The sequence below is a fragment of the Dermacentor albipictus genome, chromosome 1 (genome assembly GCF_038994185.2).
Source record: "Dermacentor albipictus isolate Rhodes 1998 colony chromosome 1, USDA_Dalb.pri_finalv2, whole genome shotgun sequence".
In the NCBI taxonomy this organism is placed as follows: domain Eukaryota; kingdom Metazoa; phylum Arthropoda; class Arachnida; order Ixodida; family Ixodidae; genus Dermacentor; species Dermacentor albipictus.
In genome coordinates this window covers 311,939,365-311,958,200 of record NC_091821.1, presented here as the reverse complement: position 1 = coordinate 311,958,200, position 18,836 = coordinate 311,939,365, and the positions used below count along the sequence as shown (strand labels likewise).

The following is an 18,836-nucleotide window of genomic DNA, read 5'->3' as shown; positions in this document are numbered from 1 at the left end:
CACACTCGCCGGTGCGCGAGCTTCGTGTTGCTAGCTCGTCTGATATGCCTGCGCTGGCTTTGCAATGTCCTCGCCATCATCGTCATCCTGATTTTGACCTCCAACGGTGACTATTTCCTGCAGGCGGGTGTCTTATCCATATTAGACGTGGCCAACCACTTTTGATTGGATCCACTATAAAGCAGCGACTCGGAAAGTGCGGCCAGCGACAGCTATCAATATGCATACGCACTGCTGCAAGTAGTACGAATCATTTGTCGAGGGCACTTTGGGAATGAAGCATATTACAGGAGCAGGACACAAGGCAGAGGAAAAGTCGGCACAGCATCAGGCTTGGGGGTACATAGTCTTGGTGGAAGATCATCGGACCGCTCTAAGCTAGGCGGGTTTTGTTTACATGAGGCACACTCGAAATGAAACGAGCAAATCTGGCTGCTCCTCAGCGGGTACCATTTTAAGCGTCTAGCGGCTTGCATGAACTCGGATCACTTTTGCCGCTCATCGACGCCGATGGTAGCAAACGAGCAAGCCAGGCAAGCTGGTGATTGGATCCGAGGTCGACGGCCCTTGCGACCCATCCTCATCTCGTAATAAAGCACTTATATTCGTCAACACAATCAACGTCTTCACATTTATGTCGCTTATAAGTGACAATACAATTAGTTTTCCTGATGCTGTTGGTAGGGATGAGAAAACATTTTAGCCAGGCAAGCCGCTTCGCAGAGACGGTTGCAGCGGCAGTTGCGCTGACCGCTGGAAAGTCAAAAATCATGCTAATGATTTACTTACTTGTGCAACATTTTATCACATGCACACTTTCGAGCTCACTTTACTCTGAGTTATTTCGTGTGCTGTTGTCAGCGGCAAAAAAAAAAAACACCAGGGCTATCAGAGCGGCAAAAAATTGTTCACAGGGCCTGCCCCGACGGCAGCGAAAACTCGTGACGTAACATTTTCTCGGTTGTTTACATTCCTTTCTTGATGTCGATGTCATGAGGTGCTGCGTCTTGCGGTTGGCTGTGCGCACGCATACTTTTAAGATTGATTTTAAATATGTTCTAAGCTATATTCACTGTTTATATTTTGTAGACAATGTATGTGTGTGTGCACATAAATTGATCTCGCACATTAACTCGACTTCGAATTTTTGTATCAGTACTCCTTTAAGTAACTTAAATTGGGTCAGTGTCTTGATGTTATGCTGGAAAATTCTTAGTGCATCTGTGCTACAATAGACCTATACTGAAATGCTCGGAGCACATGTAGACGCCCTGCATGTGCAGGTGCATCACTAGGACTTGCTGCTTTTTGCTGCGCTTAGGCCAAAGGGTATCCTTGAGTGAAGTGTCGATTGAGTTCGGATGATTCTGGGGGTGTTTTAATGCAAATGCTATGAAGGTTTTCTAGTGGTTGATCTCTTTGTATTGCTGTAAATGCACCTTTAAAAGAATTTATAGTTAGCTAAATTATGGGCTTATCAAGACTTAATTCATCGAGCAATGGTTGCAATGGTGTCTTCTTCCCACCCTTTCCCCACCTGCACCCAGCTCATTTAACTCTCCTATTGCTTCGGTTCCTCTCATTTGCACTGGTCAAAGTATAAAAGGGGTGATGGTTGCATTCTGGTGCTACACTTGGCCCATCAGAAATTTTGCACCCAAGGGCTTTCAATTAGTCTTGACCCATTGAGCTTACTAAACATGCACTAGAATCTCTTGGATTGGGCACTATGCTTCTTTCCAGATAGTTACAGCAGTCTACCAGGCTTGCCATAGAACATCATAATCTTGAGAAGCATGATCTCTTCGATATATACAGTGCACCGCATTGTAGCAACAGCAGAACATGAAGATCTCGGCCTCCGTTGAAAATTACAGCGGAACCTCATTGATACGATCCTGTTACGTATGATTTCCCTGTGCCAACATTCGCGATCGAGAACACAAAAAATGAGCCAATTGAGTTACGCTTATATGTTACCAGTTCATGCGTTCCTAGACAGACAGACAGACAATGAACTTTATTTGATCCTGAGGAGCTTCGACGGGGGCCCCTATAGGGGACCAGCGGAAGCCGCTGGCCGCGTCCAAGTCGGGGCAGGAATACCGTGATGTTCCGCCCTTTCTTGGGCCCTCTGGATTGCCCCTAGTTCTGTCTGGAGCGATGGGCTCCGGAGTGCCTCTTCCCAGTCGGCTTCGCTGGATAGAGGGCCATTAGGTAACGTGGGGCATTGCCAGAGCATGTGCGCTAAGCAACAGTAAATCTCATTACAGTCTGGACAGCTTGAATCAACATCTGTGTAGGTATGACTGAGAAAGCCCAACGAGGGGAATGAGCCCGTCTGGAGCATTCCAAGTGAAACTGACTGAGACCTGTTTAATTTCGGGTGAGGAAGAGGATAGGCCCTTCTACTAAGCCGATAATGAGATGTTAGTGAGATCTCGTGAAAAGTAAGGAGCGGATCGTTCTGCTAGATTTCGTCCTGTCCCCATAAGGCCTCCATGCCGCCGCGGCACATACGTTGCTGGAAAACGCGCTTTTTCAGTGCATTGCCAAACTGTGATCGTATGTTACGTTTCCCGGCTGCTAGATCCCATGTAAGCAAGAAAATGCGCAAGGCATGCGCAAACAAAAACGGTATATAGCTGCTCCCCCACAGCAGCTTCACCACAATATCTGCCTGCCCGTCTCATGTGAAAACGCCGGCGCACATTCAGTTTCTTATTGCAGTACCAGTAAATCTCCAACCCCATTCACAGCGATTGCCACCAACCCTATTGCGATAAGTATCTTATCATCACACATTGTACGCTTCCAACAGCACCACACGTTGTGCTGTTGGAAATGCACTGCACACTTTTAAAACGCGATAACTGAAATGTGCTGCCTTTCCCTGATGCAGACTGCAATCGTATGCATTTTTGATGTGCCAGATTATATGTAAACAAGAAAAGGCGTGAGGCATATTGAGAACAGTAGCTGCCTGCCGCATTAGCTTCGATGGAATACTTGCGTGCCCATCTCACGTAAAAATGCCAGTACGCATTCACTTGCTTATTCGAGTACCAGTAAGTCTCCTCCCAGGTTATCTGGGAGGAGAAACATTGCATGCTGCATTCACAGCTATAGCTGCCAAACCTATTGCAATAAGCATCTTCACCTAGCTGTTTCACAGCGCGTGGGGTGTAATGCGGTTGTTAGTGTACTGCATGTATTTAGTCGGTGATAATCCAAACGCACTGCCATTCCCTAATGCAGGTGGCGAGATGTGAGCATTGCTGTCCAAAACAATTTAGAATAGGAAAACAACAAAAGTTGGCGGTGTGTGAATATACAAATTTTCGAAAATGAATCGAATACGAATACTTAGCTTTGAATATCGAATCGAATAATGATATGAACATTGCAATTGCATTGTCACTTTTAAAGCCAGACTAGTAAGCCGTTATACTAAAACATTGTGTATTTGGCTCATGTTAACTTGCAAAATTTAGTAACTCCCACTAGCTGTCCTCGCCAGCTTGTGCCTTATTGTACCGCTTCAAATGCCGGTAAACACGGAGGCATTTCACCCTGTGCCAATCGTCACTCATCGCACTTGCTGTCAAGCAGTAAGCTCAGAATTGGGGGTGGTGCTGCATAAAAAAAAAAGGAAAGAAAGTAAGAAAGGAAGAAGTGCACCCTCACTGTCTGCAAACCCATGCCCCTTGCTACTGAGAGGCTGGCTTTCCTGCAAAGTTTTGTGGTTTAGTGGCTAAGCATACTCTACAGGCAATATTTCATCGGCATTACAATGTCATCACAAAATTCAGCACAAAATCACCCCAATATTTTTAGGTTAGATAGAAACAAATGCTAAGAACCGTGTTTGCCTTCGCACAGCCAGCAATATATTTGGTTTTATTTGAATATTCGTATCCAATCGAATATTCAAACGCTTTTGACTATTTTTCAAATTGAATACGAATATTAATTATATAACATTGGATAATATTCGAACTTTTCGAATACTCACACTCTAAACAAAATTTGTCTCAGGCTGCCAAAGTCCCACCAGCTTGATGCGCATCTTGTACCACGTGCGCAACGATTCCGACAACGCTTCGCATTTCGTAGATGTCAACTACAGTTGAGTCTGTGAAATTTTGTAGTCACTTCGGATCGGATGTATTTTTGGCTAGCAAGTTTCTTTCTCATTTTTTTTAAACATATGATCGAGGTTATACTGTATAGCATATGCGAAGATTTGTCATGGCATTGTGAAGAATTCAGCAGCGCTTAATGAATGTTTGCGTGTGGCTTCCTGACATCTTTTATCTTGTTGCTAGCCATGGTGCAATGCAGAGTAGTACCTACATTTATTTACCACTTTTCTTGATAGTGTAGCCCTATGGTTACACTGAGGGACTCCTCACTTAGGGCTTACAATGTGGACACCTACTAAATCCATTTGTGCTGCGAAGTATTTGCAACAAGTTTGCTGTAAAATAAAATTAAATAAATGAAATAACGTTTGCCATTTTCTGATATTTGCAGGCAGCACTGTCTGGTCTTGTTGCAGGCCTCCTGATGGGGTTCTGGATCGGAATCGGTGCCACTGTGTATGGTGTGAAACCAGAAAATCTTCCTCTCCTTGATGATAAGTGCCCAACATCGTTAGGTGCCACAAGTGCCTTGACAACCGCTGTATCCTATGTTTCGGAAAATGCAACAACCGCTGCGGTCATCATCCTTGCTGAAAACACAGTATCTGACAACGGAACGTCTGTCAGTGTCATTGCTGGTGAGAGGTAAGCTTGAAATGACAAGATACCGGCCGAGTTGGTTCACAGCAGCCTGTACAAAAGGTGTAACACCTTCACCTGTTAAAGAGGTTATAACATGATAGAAAAATGTGCTCCGAGTGCCACTGGACGCCATGCAGTGACAGAAGACCCTCCGCTGCTCCTTATTTCACATAGGAAGTGTGCAGGTCAGAGAGACCTTAGTCTCTCTGTCCTGGGTGATGGGAGACTGTCCTGGGACAAGAATTCCCGCGCGGGCTATGGGGTGCCAATCAGCCAAAGACAATGCAGCCAAAGTTGCCAGACATGTAAACACTGCTAAATCTGGTCCCTCTGATGCCCTCCACAGAGATGGCACAGATGGTTTGTAGTGGCTGAGCGCAAGGTCGAACCTTTGCGCAGATGTATTACCACATTTACTCGAATCTAGGCCGGCTCCGATTCCAAGCCAACTCCTGAATATTCGAAGCCAGAAAAAATTTAAAAACTTACCTCGAATGTAGGCCGAACAAAGAAAGTGAGGACAACGTTCACAAAATGATAACAGCATTTATTTAATACGAACATGCCGAGCTCACTCTAGTCGTCACCACCGTTAGCCTCGTCCCTATAGCCCAGACTACATGTACGCTTGCGGACGCATGCAAGCTTGCGTCCGTGCGCCCATGCATGCACAGACAGTGTCGCATCGCATGCGTCGAAACGCGGCACGATCTTGGTGAACATCTCCTCTCTGTTATTGCCTGCTTATCTTCCTTATTGCTGTCATCTCCTCGTTGCAACACACGTAAAAGCATCTTCTGTTGCCCCTCCCAACGACGGACGTTTTCTTTATCGATGCTAGAGTGCTGCCTGGCTTAGTATGCCTCTGCGGCTAGCACAACTTTTTGCTTGAAAGCAGCATTATAGTGTGCCATTACAATAACGCCATGTCGCATGCCGATACCATAGAACCAGCTCCACTACGACACAGTTCAAAGCGACGACATCGCCCGTATACTTCAGTTGGCTACTGGCCCGGCGAGTAGTGGCTGTGATATTGACTTCTCTAGATGTTGCTAGCTATGGACCATATTTATCATTTTCAGTTACAATCTAGCACGTTTTTTAATACGAGGGCTGTTTTTTTTTCAACCTCCGATCGCTCCGTGCAGACGCTACGCGGGCAGCAGAAGGCGGACATGCGCTGTAGGCGACTGCGCAGCTCTCGCACTACACACTCCGCCATTGTTGACATTCAGGCGTCAGTCGGCATTGTGCTAGAGCCATGTAAACATGGCTGCCATTATTGTTGCTCCCGCCAAGTGTGAGCTGCGAAGTGTTATTCGTTTTCTACAGGCTGAAGGCCATGGTGCTGCAGAAATCCATCGGAGAATGAGTCGAGTGTATGGGGAAAACTTCATGAATGATGGTGTTGTGCGTGAATGGTGTCGAAATTTTAAAGATGGACGTAATGATGTGCATGATGAAGGGGGCCAAGGACGCAAATCTGTCGTTTCAGATGACCTGGTTCAACGAGATGACAGAATGGTTAAAGAAAACCGCAGATTCACCATTACTGCTTTATCTACGGAATTTCCAGAAGTTTCAAGGTCCGTTTTGTACTCTATTGTTACTGAACGGTTACGCTACCAAAAACTTTGTGCACGTTGGGTCCCAAAAATGTTGACGGACGGCCACAAAACTCGACGAATGGCGTCAGCTTTGCAGTTCCTTGAGCGTTATCAGGATGAAGGAGACAACCTTTTGAAATCAATCGTGACTGGGGATGAAACCTGGATTCAATACGACACACCGGAAACAAAATGACAATCACAACAATGGATGCATTCAAATTCACCAAACAAACCAAAGAAATTCAAAAAAACCTTCAACAACAGAAAGACCATGGCTAGTGTGTTTTGGGATCAAAAAGGTGTGTTGCTTGTGGAGTTTATGGAACCCGGAACCACAATCACTGCAGCTGTTTATGGTGAAACATTACGACGTTTGCGTAGAGCCATTCAGAACAAACGAAGAGGAAAGCTGACCGCTGGAGTTCTTCTGATCCATGACAATGCCCGTCCACGCACTGCTGAAGCAACTCAACGGCTTCTCGAACATTTTGGTTGGGACATTTTCGATCATCCGCCATACAGTCCAGACTTAGCACCCTGTGACTTTCATCTTTTTCCTGGACTGAAGACGTGGCTTGGTGGGAAGCGCTTTCAAACCAATGGTGACCTTCAAACCAACGTCAAGGACTACTTGAATTCATTGGCGGCAACTTTTTTTGAAGAGGGTATTGCAAAGCTTGTCCACAGATATGACAAATGCCTCAATCTCTTCGGTGATTATGTCGAAAAGTAAGCGTAACTGTGCTAATCTTTTGGTAATAAAATTATTGTTTTAGATGAACTTGTCTTTTATTTATAGCCTATCGGAGGTTGAAAAAAAAACGGCCCTCGTATCTCCGAATCTAAGCCAACCCTAGAGTTTTGTATATGATTATTTGGAAAAAAACTATTGGCCTACGTTTGAATAGATAAGGTATGTCAGCATAGGTGCCTCACAGTGGCGTGTTGTGGTTGTCATGTGATGCATGCATCGGTGCCTTGGCCTCGGCGATCAAGAACATTGCATGGCCACTATTCAGACCCTCAGCTCAGCATTTCGCACATCAGTCCCTCGAACTCTGTGTTCGAGTATCATCCTTGGGCTCCTCGGACCTGCGGCTAAGCATTTCACACATCGGCCGCTCAGGCTGCATGACCAATCACATCGCACACCAAAACCAGGCTTTTATTTTGCTTGTTTACTTACTGATTTTTGTTGTTCACGGTTTCTTGAGCTACAATGCAGGTCGGGACTTTCTCATTTTTCTGGCTAGGTTATTTCAATTTGTTCACACCCAAAGTGTGTGTCTGATGTGAAGGTGCCAAGAAAGATGAAGTGTCAAGAAAAATGAAAAGTACGAAGGGTGGACCAAGAATGTCACATTTAGCTATGCTCATGAAATTCAACAAATCTTCCACTGCATTTTATAAGCTTTCCTGGCCCTTACAAGGTTCAAAGGAGAAACATTTTTTATAATACAATGTTCTCAAAATATAAAAAATGAGAACTAAAAAAAATCACATTGAAATAAAAAAATCTAAAAATGTCACACCCTCAACCATTCATTTTAAAATGCACAGTGCTTCGAACAAGTCTTCTATCACATATTTTAATTTGTTGAGGCTTGAGACAAGCCCAAGAGAAAAAAAAGAAATTGTAAATAAAAATGTTGAGATATAAGTTTGAAAATTCTATGATAGAATCGCAGAATGTTTACCACTGACTCTGTCAATTTTTATCAGAACCCTTGAAGAAATAAATGTATTACAAAAGTTACATCCGCTCTTAAGCTGTTGCAGCTTGCGAAATAAAGCGGATTTAAGCAACGAATGTTTCTTAGACTATTATAGGCCTTTGGGTTGATGGTCACTCAGTCGCTTGCTATGTCAATATGGGGCATGTGAACTACACTAAATTACAAGCCTGCACTTTGCACCATGTTTAATATGCAACAGTGTGATTGGTGTGCTTGCGTGACCGTACAGGATGAGCACGTTGGCTTGCTGGCTGTGTGCCAGCTAAGCCAGGGCGTTAGCCAAGATGCACACATGCGCTAAAATGTGCCATTTGAAGCTCCTTTTTGAAGCATTTGACATTTTTGCTACCTGGCTGCACATTTGGAGCTATTTACTTCGCAACAACCAAAATTTTCTTCAATCTTGCATTTTTGCTTTTCTTACAACAGCAGAATACTTGCTGAAGCAATATGTGGCCAGATTTTTTATTTATTTCATTATATCCAATAATTTGCTATATTTCTGTTTGTTTTACTCAGGTTCATATGTGTCTGAGGGATCTTATTGTTCATTTTAACTGTAACTATGTGTTAAAGGAGCCTTGAAACACTTCTTCAACATTGTAAGAAAATGTTGCCAATCTATTGTAGAGGCTGCTGCGAACATGGGAGCCAAATATTACTGCACTGCATGCAGCAACTAATTTACCATCTCCTGTCAAACACTGAGAAATATCACTTGCTCTCGCTTCCACATTGTTATCGCGCAGCATCATCAGAAGCACCTGGACCCACCAACGCTGTTGGATGATTTTGTGATCGCAAGTGCATTCTCAGTAACATATAATTGCAAATTTTTAGTTATATAACTTTAATATATGAATGTCAGGGATCTCAAAAAGACAGAAAAATAATTTCATCCTTGCAGTGCCAGCCTGCACACGACAATTACGCGTAGCTGCGTCTGCTGCTTGTGGCCTTCAAGATAGCAGCAGCATGCTGCATAGCATAGTCTACAGCAGGTTGCCGCGCGCATTTCTTTTTGCAGTGTGTGCTGCAGCTTTGCATGGCTGTCTGTGTGGCTGAGCACATATGCAGCCTGCGGGACCTGCTTTGGAAGTGATCTGCTGCATGTGTAATTGAGTGTGTGTGCCGAGATGGTGTGGCAGCATGTGTGCTGTCTTCCCGCATGTTTAGTACTGGAGGTTGTGGAGTATTGAGTTTTGGAGACACACTGAAACAAGAGGCAAACGAAGCATTTGCTCCCTGCCGCCAACGCTTTTCATGATAGTGTTGTTCCGCTGTGTCCAACACTATCAGCAACAGGGTAAAGCGGACGTGAAAGCGTGACTGGCTTCGCTTCATACCATCGATGTGAAGAGATGCATGAAATCGTATCTTTCGTCGCCGACTCAAATTCAACAAAATTAATTTTTTTCTCATTCAAATTTGCTATTTCCAATTGCATGATAGGAAAATTTTGTGGTTCCTTCCATTTAAATACAAGCCATCGGCAACTGCACTTATTTGCATAAAAGGTGGAATTTCAATATAATGAAATTTCAATATACCGTGTTTACTCGATACTAACGTGCACTCGTTTTCCGTCTCCAAGAAAAAAAACGCCCTCAATTGTAGTGCGCACCCGTTTGCCGTGGCCTAAAAAGTGAAAAGTCCTTTACTGTACCGCGCACCTCATTATTTCATAACAACTTTCTCTCATTTGTAAAAACAAAGATTTACTGCCTATGCACTAAAGTTGTGATAAATAAAAAAGTCGTCATTTCACCTGAAAGGCGAAGCATCGATTGCGACAGCAAATTAGTAGACAGCTATACGAAAAGTAAGGATAGGAATTTTAACTGCTGTTTAGACTTTTAAACATTCGCTTACTAAATAAATTAACAAGCACGGTGTCACATGCACACAAGCAAACATGAACATGTCTCATGCAAAGACTGTGGAAACTTTTTATAATAATGCTGGAGTGAGAAAGTTCGGTAGCAGGAGCGAGCGAATTGACCTTTGTACGGCCTCTCGCTTCAACATGAACTAAGTTACGAGAACACAGCGTGGTGCGTCTAGATGTGTAGACCGTCTCCATCGCAGATCACTTTCGAGATAGAGGCCGTGCAGCCGTGCCTACGCAGCAGCCACCGGAGTAGAATGCTTCCCCTGTTTGCACCAGACCCACACGCAAATTTCTTGAACTTCGAATGCCTGTGACTCAGCCCAATTTCCGCCCATCTTTGCACACGTGATCACTTTCCTTTTAATGGCGGCATCATGATGAACGCTCGGCCTGTCTTTGCTGTTGGCACTTCCATGCTGATAGAGCAAACGCAGAAAACGGGAAGATGGACGGTGAACTAACCCATGCACATATACTACAGCACATATGGCGGAAGCTACAGCAGCTAGGCTCGAAGCACATCCGAGACGGCCATTTTGAAATGCTGATGGCGATATAATACAGATTCAGGGTCGTACTCGATCCTAACACGCACGCAATATCTGGGCTCATTTTACTGGGGAAAATGTGCACGTTAGATTCGAGTAAATACGGTAATAAAGCAAATTGCCAATTTTATTGAGTTGGGTATATCGACGTTTAACTATAGTTCAGTGGTGGAACAGCGATTTCACCTCTCGGCACAGAACTTGGTGCAAGCAAAAAGCAGATTGGGCACAGCAATAAGTGTTGTTAGTGCAGTGTCCATATGTACTCCATGTTAACTGAATTAGTCAACGAATATAGCAGTGCTGGCTGTATGCATATCAGTGCAGTACTTGGGATAAAAATTGCCCCACTGGTTTTATTAAATTATAGTAGAATTCCTTTCCTTGTGTGCATATCGTGGTATGAAGCCACCTCTCCCAATTCAACTAGAAACAGGCATTTGCAGGCTCACCTTGCTTCAATTGAGCAAAAAAGAAAGAGAAAAAAAAGGCATCGGGAGACAATGGCATGTAAGGAAAACCACACCCTATAGGACGTACCTGACAAAACATAAGTTGCAGAGAATACATCCAGAGGTTTCCTTATGTGTAATGTGCAAAGTCTCTCCTGTATAACAGTGCATTAAGTCATCTGAAAGCTGTTTGAAATACAAGCACAGGATCTGCTCTTCCGATTGTGCAAGGTTGCAAGAAAGTTCCCTACAAATGACAAATTAGCCAGCAGTTGCTAACCTCCATGTCTTTCTCTCTTGTTTTCCTCCTCCTCGCTGGCATTTGAGTGGGCATATTACAATGTATCCCTAAGGTGCCACAGTCAACAACTCTGCTTATCAGTGTGCAACCAAAAATTAACCAAAGCCACATTTTGATCCAACAGCCTTCTGTGATAGCTCAGTGCCACAATAGTACAGTGAAAGCTCGTTAATTCGAACTTCAATAATTCGAATTTATGGATAATTCGAACTGCACGATTTGGTCCGGCCAAGCTCCACAGAAGTCTATGTATAAAAAAGTCCGTTAATTCGAACGCGAGAAGGTTCCCTCACGGATAATTCGAACTACGCTCGCCTGGCACACGGCCAGAGAAACGCGCCTACTGCCTACACACAAGGCTGTATTGTCTCCGAAACGGAGAGAACGGCGAGAGAAGGCAAAATCGGAATAAAATCTAACCGACGCGGGGTCAGCCAGAAGGCAGCCGCGGCTGCCGCCTCTCTGTTCTACATAACCTCCGAGACTTCTTGCCCGTTGCGAATCTCGGAGGCTTTGCAAATCTTGTACAGCTGCTAATGTTGTGCGGAGATGGCACGGCAAGCTCCAAAACACGGCGAATCAAGTACGTCGCAGCTGCGCTTGCAATCAAGAACCAACGAATCAGGGCCTTCGCCACCTTCACATGTTCAGCGTCTTTGTCTCGGCAGTCTTCATCGGTTGTGCACCTCTGTTTTCAGCTTAGGAGGTATCGGTCGTCGCGATTCATTGTGATGGTGTTAAGCCTCGGCTAACGTTCGTTTCGGTGGACATCGGTGGGGTGGCACAGTCGCACCCAGAGCTTCGACTTGAAGATGGCGTGTGCCCGCAACACACGCCATCACTTTCTGATGCGCCAAATTTCTGACATGCCCTACTGCTTCCAAATCGCAGTGTACTGTTGCCCTCCTTCACTTTCATTAGTTCGAACTTTCGTTAATTCGAACTGAAGCGGCTTCCCCTTGCGGTTCGAATTAACGAGCTTTTACTGTACCATGAGGAATACACAACTGCACCGTAAACAGTACAAACACTGCATAGTGGCAGAACATAGAACCTCTTCCAGAGAGCAATGCAGTCAAGGAGAGAAAACAGGTAATGGAGGACAGATGGCATCAGCTATATCCGTGGCTATGGCTGCTCGGTTCAACTCTGTGATAATAACTCACTTTAGGTTTTGGTTTCAGTTTGTGTGAGGCAGCTCTCACACTTCTTCGGTGCAGGCTTGGTGCAATTTTCTGCTAAAATGCCCTTTTGGGGCATGCTGGCACAAAGGACCACTCTCATTGTAAATTAGCAAAATTGTTCCACCTCTGCTGCAGTCAGAAAAGTGTTTCCGAGCCCCTTTAAATGGGGATATAGTGTAAATGTTATGTTCTTTTGTACTCAGCTTTGTCTCTCTTGGCATTGCAGGTACATATTGCCTCTGTACCGTCTGTCGTACCAGTGGTACTGCGGCTTTGGCTGGCTGGTGGTCATCGTGGTCGGCAGCATAGTCACATTGCTTACGGGTGGTGCCAAGGACGTTGACCCTTACTGCCTGAGCCCATTGGTTACCAAGAGTCTCAGCAGGCGTCAGCGGTCCTGGTCACTGGACAGAGTGCGAAATTCATCAGTCTCAAGTTCGCAGGCATGCAGGCTTTCTTGAGACCCGCGCCATTTCTTTTCTCACTCCTAATTTACTTTTTTTGTGTACATACAGTTCATAAATTGGATTTGGATGGTCTGACAGGCTAGCGCTACGCATCAACAGCCTCATTAAAATAAATGTAATTTGTGACATAATCGTAGTCTTCATAGTTAAGAGAATGGATTTGTTGCTCACTTGGCAGTTTGTACAGAAGACTAGCGTTGTTTGAATAGTGTTCTTTCAAGCTGTATAGATGTTTTTCTGATAGCTTCTGGAAAAATGGAGTTGGGCATGCTGTTGAATGTGTGGAGCAGCACCAGCAGTCTATTAGAGTAATATGATGGGTTCCGGGGAAGGGAAGTGCAGATGAGAGCAGCAGAGGTGCTGCAATGAAGTTGAAGAAGAAATGGGCCTCCGCGATGAAGAAATCGCGGAGGCCCAACAGCTAGCGCAACACGAATGATTGACAAAATCACCAGCTGGCAGGAACATATTACAGGCAATAGGTGCAAAACTAAATACATCAAGGAGCCCAATAGAGGCTGAAGTAGAATTAAAGACTGACGTTAGGAACAAGATCAGAACCCCCCCCCCAGAAACATGCATCCAGAATATAATGTCGAAAGGAGCAAGGCAAGAGCTAAAGCATTTTTGCAGGAAATAGAGCAGCAGAACCAACTGGCAGCTATAGTTGATGCTGCCTGGGTGATAGGTAAAGAAGCATATACGACCGTTGTCTCAAATTATCAAGGGAAGGTGCAAGACACTCCCACTATTTTTACCAAGGACCCCATGGTGGCGGAACAAGCGGCAATTGCTCTAGCCATCAGGAGTAATAAGTGGGCCTGCATTTACAGTGATTCGAAATCCGCTATAAAATGTTTTGATAAAGGCTACGTAGCTGGAGTTGTAGCTTTTTGAAAACATTGGGATTATGAGAACTAAAATCCCATGGTTTGCTGCGCATATGGGGAAAGTGGACGAGACTCGGGTAAACCTCAATGAGGTTGCTCATGACTTGGCATGAGAACTTGCCAACTGTGACAGTCACAACCGAGCCGTTCACCATCAAGCCAGGGAATCTAGAGATCATTAAATAACATACAATGACATTACCAAACATTACTATTTAGGACGCAGGCAATTCCCATTGCCACATTCAAAACTGAACAGGGCTCAGGCAGTCTCACTGCGCTTATTGCAAACGGGTACACATCCCACACCGTACACCATTAATAAAATATATCCGAAGAGGGAGATTAAGATAGACTGCAACGATTGTAATGGCATCATTGGAATCGGACATATGCTGGCGGGGTGTCCCACAACTCTCCCCAACCTCGTTGAAGAATGGACACAGTGGGAGAAAAGATTCAAAGCCCATTGTTTCAGGACCAACTAAGGGCCGTCCAGAGGGCCCATGATGTTACTGAAAGGCTTGGCCTGACAGTGCCAACGTGGGAGTCTTAGCTTAAGATGTCAAGCCTCCATATCTCATTACAATGAAAGTTTTCACACACACACACACCAGGCTTTATTACAAGAAAAATTTAGCATGCCTATAATGCAAAAAATTAGAAATAAAACTAAGCATGCAGAATTTTACCATCACAGAATGAAAATTGATTTATATTTCATGTTAATCGTTGTCACTTTTTGACAGTCCTGTGATCGCTATCAGCTACAGTAGTCCTTTGCTGTGCACTGCATTTGATATTTGGATTTCTTGTATGATCGTTGCAACTATTGTTAATGAGATGGTGGCCTACGCCTAAACTAACCACTCTGCCAGCACGCCCTGCGATGCCCACAACACTCGGGCATCCAAAAAATGCATCATGCAGGTCTGTTGCCACTGGCTTAGCATCTAAAATAATTTCTCTTTTGAATGAGCTTGCATAAAGAAAGCAGTGCATTGTCACGTCCTGCCTATATTAAAACTTGTTCTGTCGCCATCTTGCGATACAGTGGTGACTGGCTCCGATGATAAGCTTAGCCACAGCATAGGCGTCGTTTTGCTTTCATATTATATTGTAAAGTAGGCAATTCTTGGATCGACTATAATATATATATATATATATATATATATATATATATATATATATATTTAAAGGGGATGCACGTTGCAGTTGGATAAATACGATAAGTATTCGTTGTGAGCTACCTACCTTTCGCTTGAAACTTTGCCGATGACAGGTGTAGAGATAACATGTTGTCAATACATTTGCTGTCCTCTAGCAACATCAAGGCAGGTACTGCTGTTATTGAGGTAGCTATTGGGTTTTAGCGTATGCATGTTGATTATTTAAGTGAAAATTATCAGCAAGGAACAATTTTGAGAACAAAATAATAAATGCTTTTGTCCATAAATAAACATGTAGGTGCTGTGGCCAGTACTCTAGTTCTTAGCAAATTGATCGGAAAAATTGAATTAACCAGAGTCATAGTAATGAAAGTCTACTATGTTCATTTTCTTCATTAATAACCAGTTTTTTTCCACCAAATACAAGAGGACAAAACAATACTTCACCAGACAGCCAAAGTAGTGCTGCTCCTCAGTGTGCAATCAAGTGGCCACAGATGTTCACCGCACTGGTCTTTCTCGGCTCCCATAGTGTGCCATCGTGTAATTTAGGTTTAGATTGCTCTCCATAACGAGTCAATATTAGAGTGACTGTTGTGAAAGACTTGCTCATTCAGTTTGTGCTGTTTCTTTTCCAGATTCCCATGACTGCGATCAAAGAATAGCATCTGTTGAGAATACCTCACTCGAGCTGTAATGGAGACGTACCTGGCAGCAGCAAGTCAGCAATTTTATATTTTCATTCTCACTAGGGTTAAGGCACAGAGTTCACATCAGGGTATGCTACGCAGTCTTATGGTCTGTAAAAAAACCTTCCTGTCAGATTTTTTTATATATTCATGTTTTATTACTCTTTCATGCATATGAAGTTGCAGCGTAGCACCTGTGTAATTCACGACTCATATTCTTAACATTTCGGGCTTTGTTTTGCTCATTTGTGCTGACAGTGCTGTTTTTTCTTTGGTGTTTTAATTACCATGTGTGTCCTGTTGTGGTTATTTTTTGTTTCACTTCAGTTTGATTTTATTTCGATATCATCAAACACCAGCATTTCATGTTAGTTTCTTTCTTTGGAAGCCTGCACCAGGGATTTATGTTTAGATGTAGCGGATGTAGCTACAGATCTCGGATTTAATAGACTCCTAGAAGTGATGCTCAGATCTATGAAACACACTTTTGAAGGTGTGTTTGAATGCGAAACTTATCCAAGTCTTCCATGCCAAGTTTAGCCGAGGCAGAAGTCGTGTAATGCAGTTTTTACCTTTCTGGCCCCTCCCCCTTCAGCGATCTCCTTCCTTGTTGTTGTTGCTGTCGGCATGTAAACATTGTAGCAAATGCCGTCCTTTTTCTTTTCTTTTCTTTTCTTTTCTGTTTTTTTTGTTGTTGTTGTTGTTTTGTTTTTGTAGTTGTGAATTTTATGAAATGGATTGAGGTATTGTTGCATAGCCGAGTGTGGGTGCCAGCTTACTGGTATCATTAACCTGTTTGTCGAGGCTGAACATTTTTGACTGCCATGTAGAGGAATAGTAAAATGTGTTACATGCCTAATGTCTCAACATGGTCCGTTGTTGTGGTTCATCTGTCAACAGTAGTTAAACTTAAAGCACATTACAGAGATTGTGAGAGAGTGTGGAATGTTGTTCTCTTTCATACCCATTGCAAAAAGATGTTCATGTTGTCCTTGGGACAAATTATGCAGTGTTGTTAGAAATTCTGGTGTCACTGTGTTGTTATAGGTTTGCACATTTGAATCCGAGGGATTTATATTTAATGCGGATACCTGCTGAAAGTGATAGTGAACATCAATCATCGCACAACTTGTTAGGTGTTCTATGACATCTGAGGGCCACAGTTCGTAATCGACAAAGCAGAGGCAAGCTAGTTTAGGAAAGGCAACCACAGCAGGACAAGTGCAAAGATGAAGAAAGGAAATGACTGAAGACAGCCAAACATTTTATTATTATATGAGAGCCTAGCATTTGTTCTTTGTTTGTTTTTTTCCCCTTCATCTGTATTGCATTATTTGCTCATTCTTGTTTGAACAAAATGCTTCTGAAACAATGATCAAAGTTCTTTCTATAGTGTATAGAGTTGAGTCAGGCATCCTCTTGAGGACATACCTGTTGGGAAATGTTCACATTTGGAAATGGCTGTGATGATGTAAAGAGGTTCTGAGAATTTGATGGCAACAGCATTTTGTTAAAGGAACGTGTTTGGCTTTGCACTTCAGAAAGCTGCGAGCATGTTAATGAACTGCAATGTGTACATATACATAGTTCAACTGCTGTGTTTTAAGAAGAGCTCTCATTGTCTGTGTGTTGCAGGAGAACAAACTATACCCTCCAGAGCATATCTTGCATTGTCAGAAACATTGGGTACATATTCACTAAGTTATTTTTACACATTCCGCCAAACAGTACACCTTTACATGGTAGGAACTTTTCACTGTGTTTTAGAAAAACAAAATATTTTTCTTCCTCTTTTTTGGGGGGGAAAGCTTAATTTCAAAGTGCAATGTTTTGTAAGCAAGACACCGCTGTCTAGACATGTTCCTCTTAAATTTTGCTCCTTCCAGGCATCAAGCTTATTGGACTCATGTCGACCATATTTTCAGTGTAGCTGTCGCTTAGTGGTGATATGCCCATTTTATGCTGTGCGATGAAGATGCTGTTTGTATGCAAGGAATGGGCTTTCTTATGGTTGCCGGTTGAGGTGGATAACCCATTACATGTGTGTCAGCAATGAGAACGGTTTCAGCATTGTGCAGTGTGAAATGGACAATACACCAATGCCAAGTAACCGTCAGGCAAAAAATGTGACGGAGATGCCTTTTAAGTGATAGGCCATGTTAGCCAGTAGTATTTTTAGTTTTTTCAATTTATGGTGGAAGGTTTATATTTCATATTGTTTTGTTTTAGAAGTTTGGATCTTTTCAGAGTTGTGAGAACACTCACGATCGTTTTCTTGCTCATAGCATTAACATTACTGCACGCGAATGCTAATTTTAAATGTGCTCCCTAGTTCAGCTTTGCTCAGTATTTGAGCACTGTTCTTTTTATGACACAGGGTGGATGAACTTTCTTAGTGGTTGCTACAGGTGGTTCTTTTGTGGCAGCTATCACTGCAGCATCCATACCAATGAGTGTTGAGGCTTGATTATTTGTAAAGGTCAAGCATGGGGCAACAGAATCTGATTTGATTTAATCAAGACTTGTTTACGGCATGTATTATAAGGTGGTTTGCTTTTGATCTCTCTTCACGGGCTTGTGTGAATATTTACAATGGTTGTGAAGCTCCGAAAACATTCTTTTAAAGTGCTGTTGAACATGTGAACAAAGAGAACGAAATTAAATTACTATACTCTTAAGCAACCATGTTTTGTGTTCATGTACCTCATTGTGTCAATGTTTTCAAGTTGCCAAATATTTGATTAATTGCCGTATGCTGCAAATTATTGCTAGCCATCACATTAGTGCGATCTGTATACTAGGTGCTGGTAGCTGAGGAATTGTGCTGTTTTTCAATGAAAACTATGAAATATTTGGTATCATCTGATTTTGCAAATAAATCAAACTCCAAATCTCAATATGTTCGATGAAAGAGAAGAAAGGGGGTTAGCTAAGGGGCCCGATTTTTATTAGTCATATCATAAGAAGCCAACAAACACTGACACCAAGGACAACATAGGGGAAATTACTTGTGCTTGATAAGTTAATGGAAATGAAAATGGATAAAAAAACAACTTGCCACAGGTGGGGAACGATCCCACAACCTTTGCATTTCGCGTGCGATGCTCTA

General features: G+C 43.2%; 1 protein-coding gene across 6 annotated transcripts in view; it reads left to right on the top strand.

Moving 5' to 3' along the window:
- Positions 1–18,410, top strand: part of LOC135905039 (putative sodium-dependent multivitamin transporter) — a 77,797-nt gene extending 59,387 nt beyond the window's left edge. For 5 of the 6 annotated variants that reach the window (XM_070531569.1, XM_070531571.1, XM_070531570.1 and 2 more), the window contains 3 exons: positions 4,537–4,790; positions 12,739–12,955; positions 15,677–18,410. In XM_070531569.1, the coding sequence (XP_070387670.1) occupies positions 4,537–4,790; positions 12,739–12,955; positions 15,677–15,703 (498 nt within the window). In that variant the 3' untranslated portion in view covers positions 15,704–18,410. Of the gene's footprint in view, positions 1–4,536; positions 4,791–12,738; positions 12,956–15,676 lie in introns of those variants that run through there. The other variant, XM_070531572.1, reaches the window with a different exon arrangement.
- The last annotated feature ends 426 nt before the right edge of the window (positions 18,411–18,836 follow it).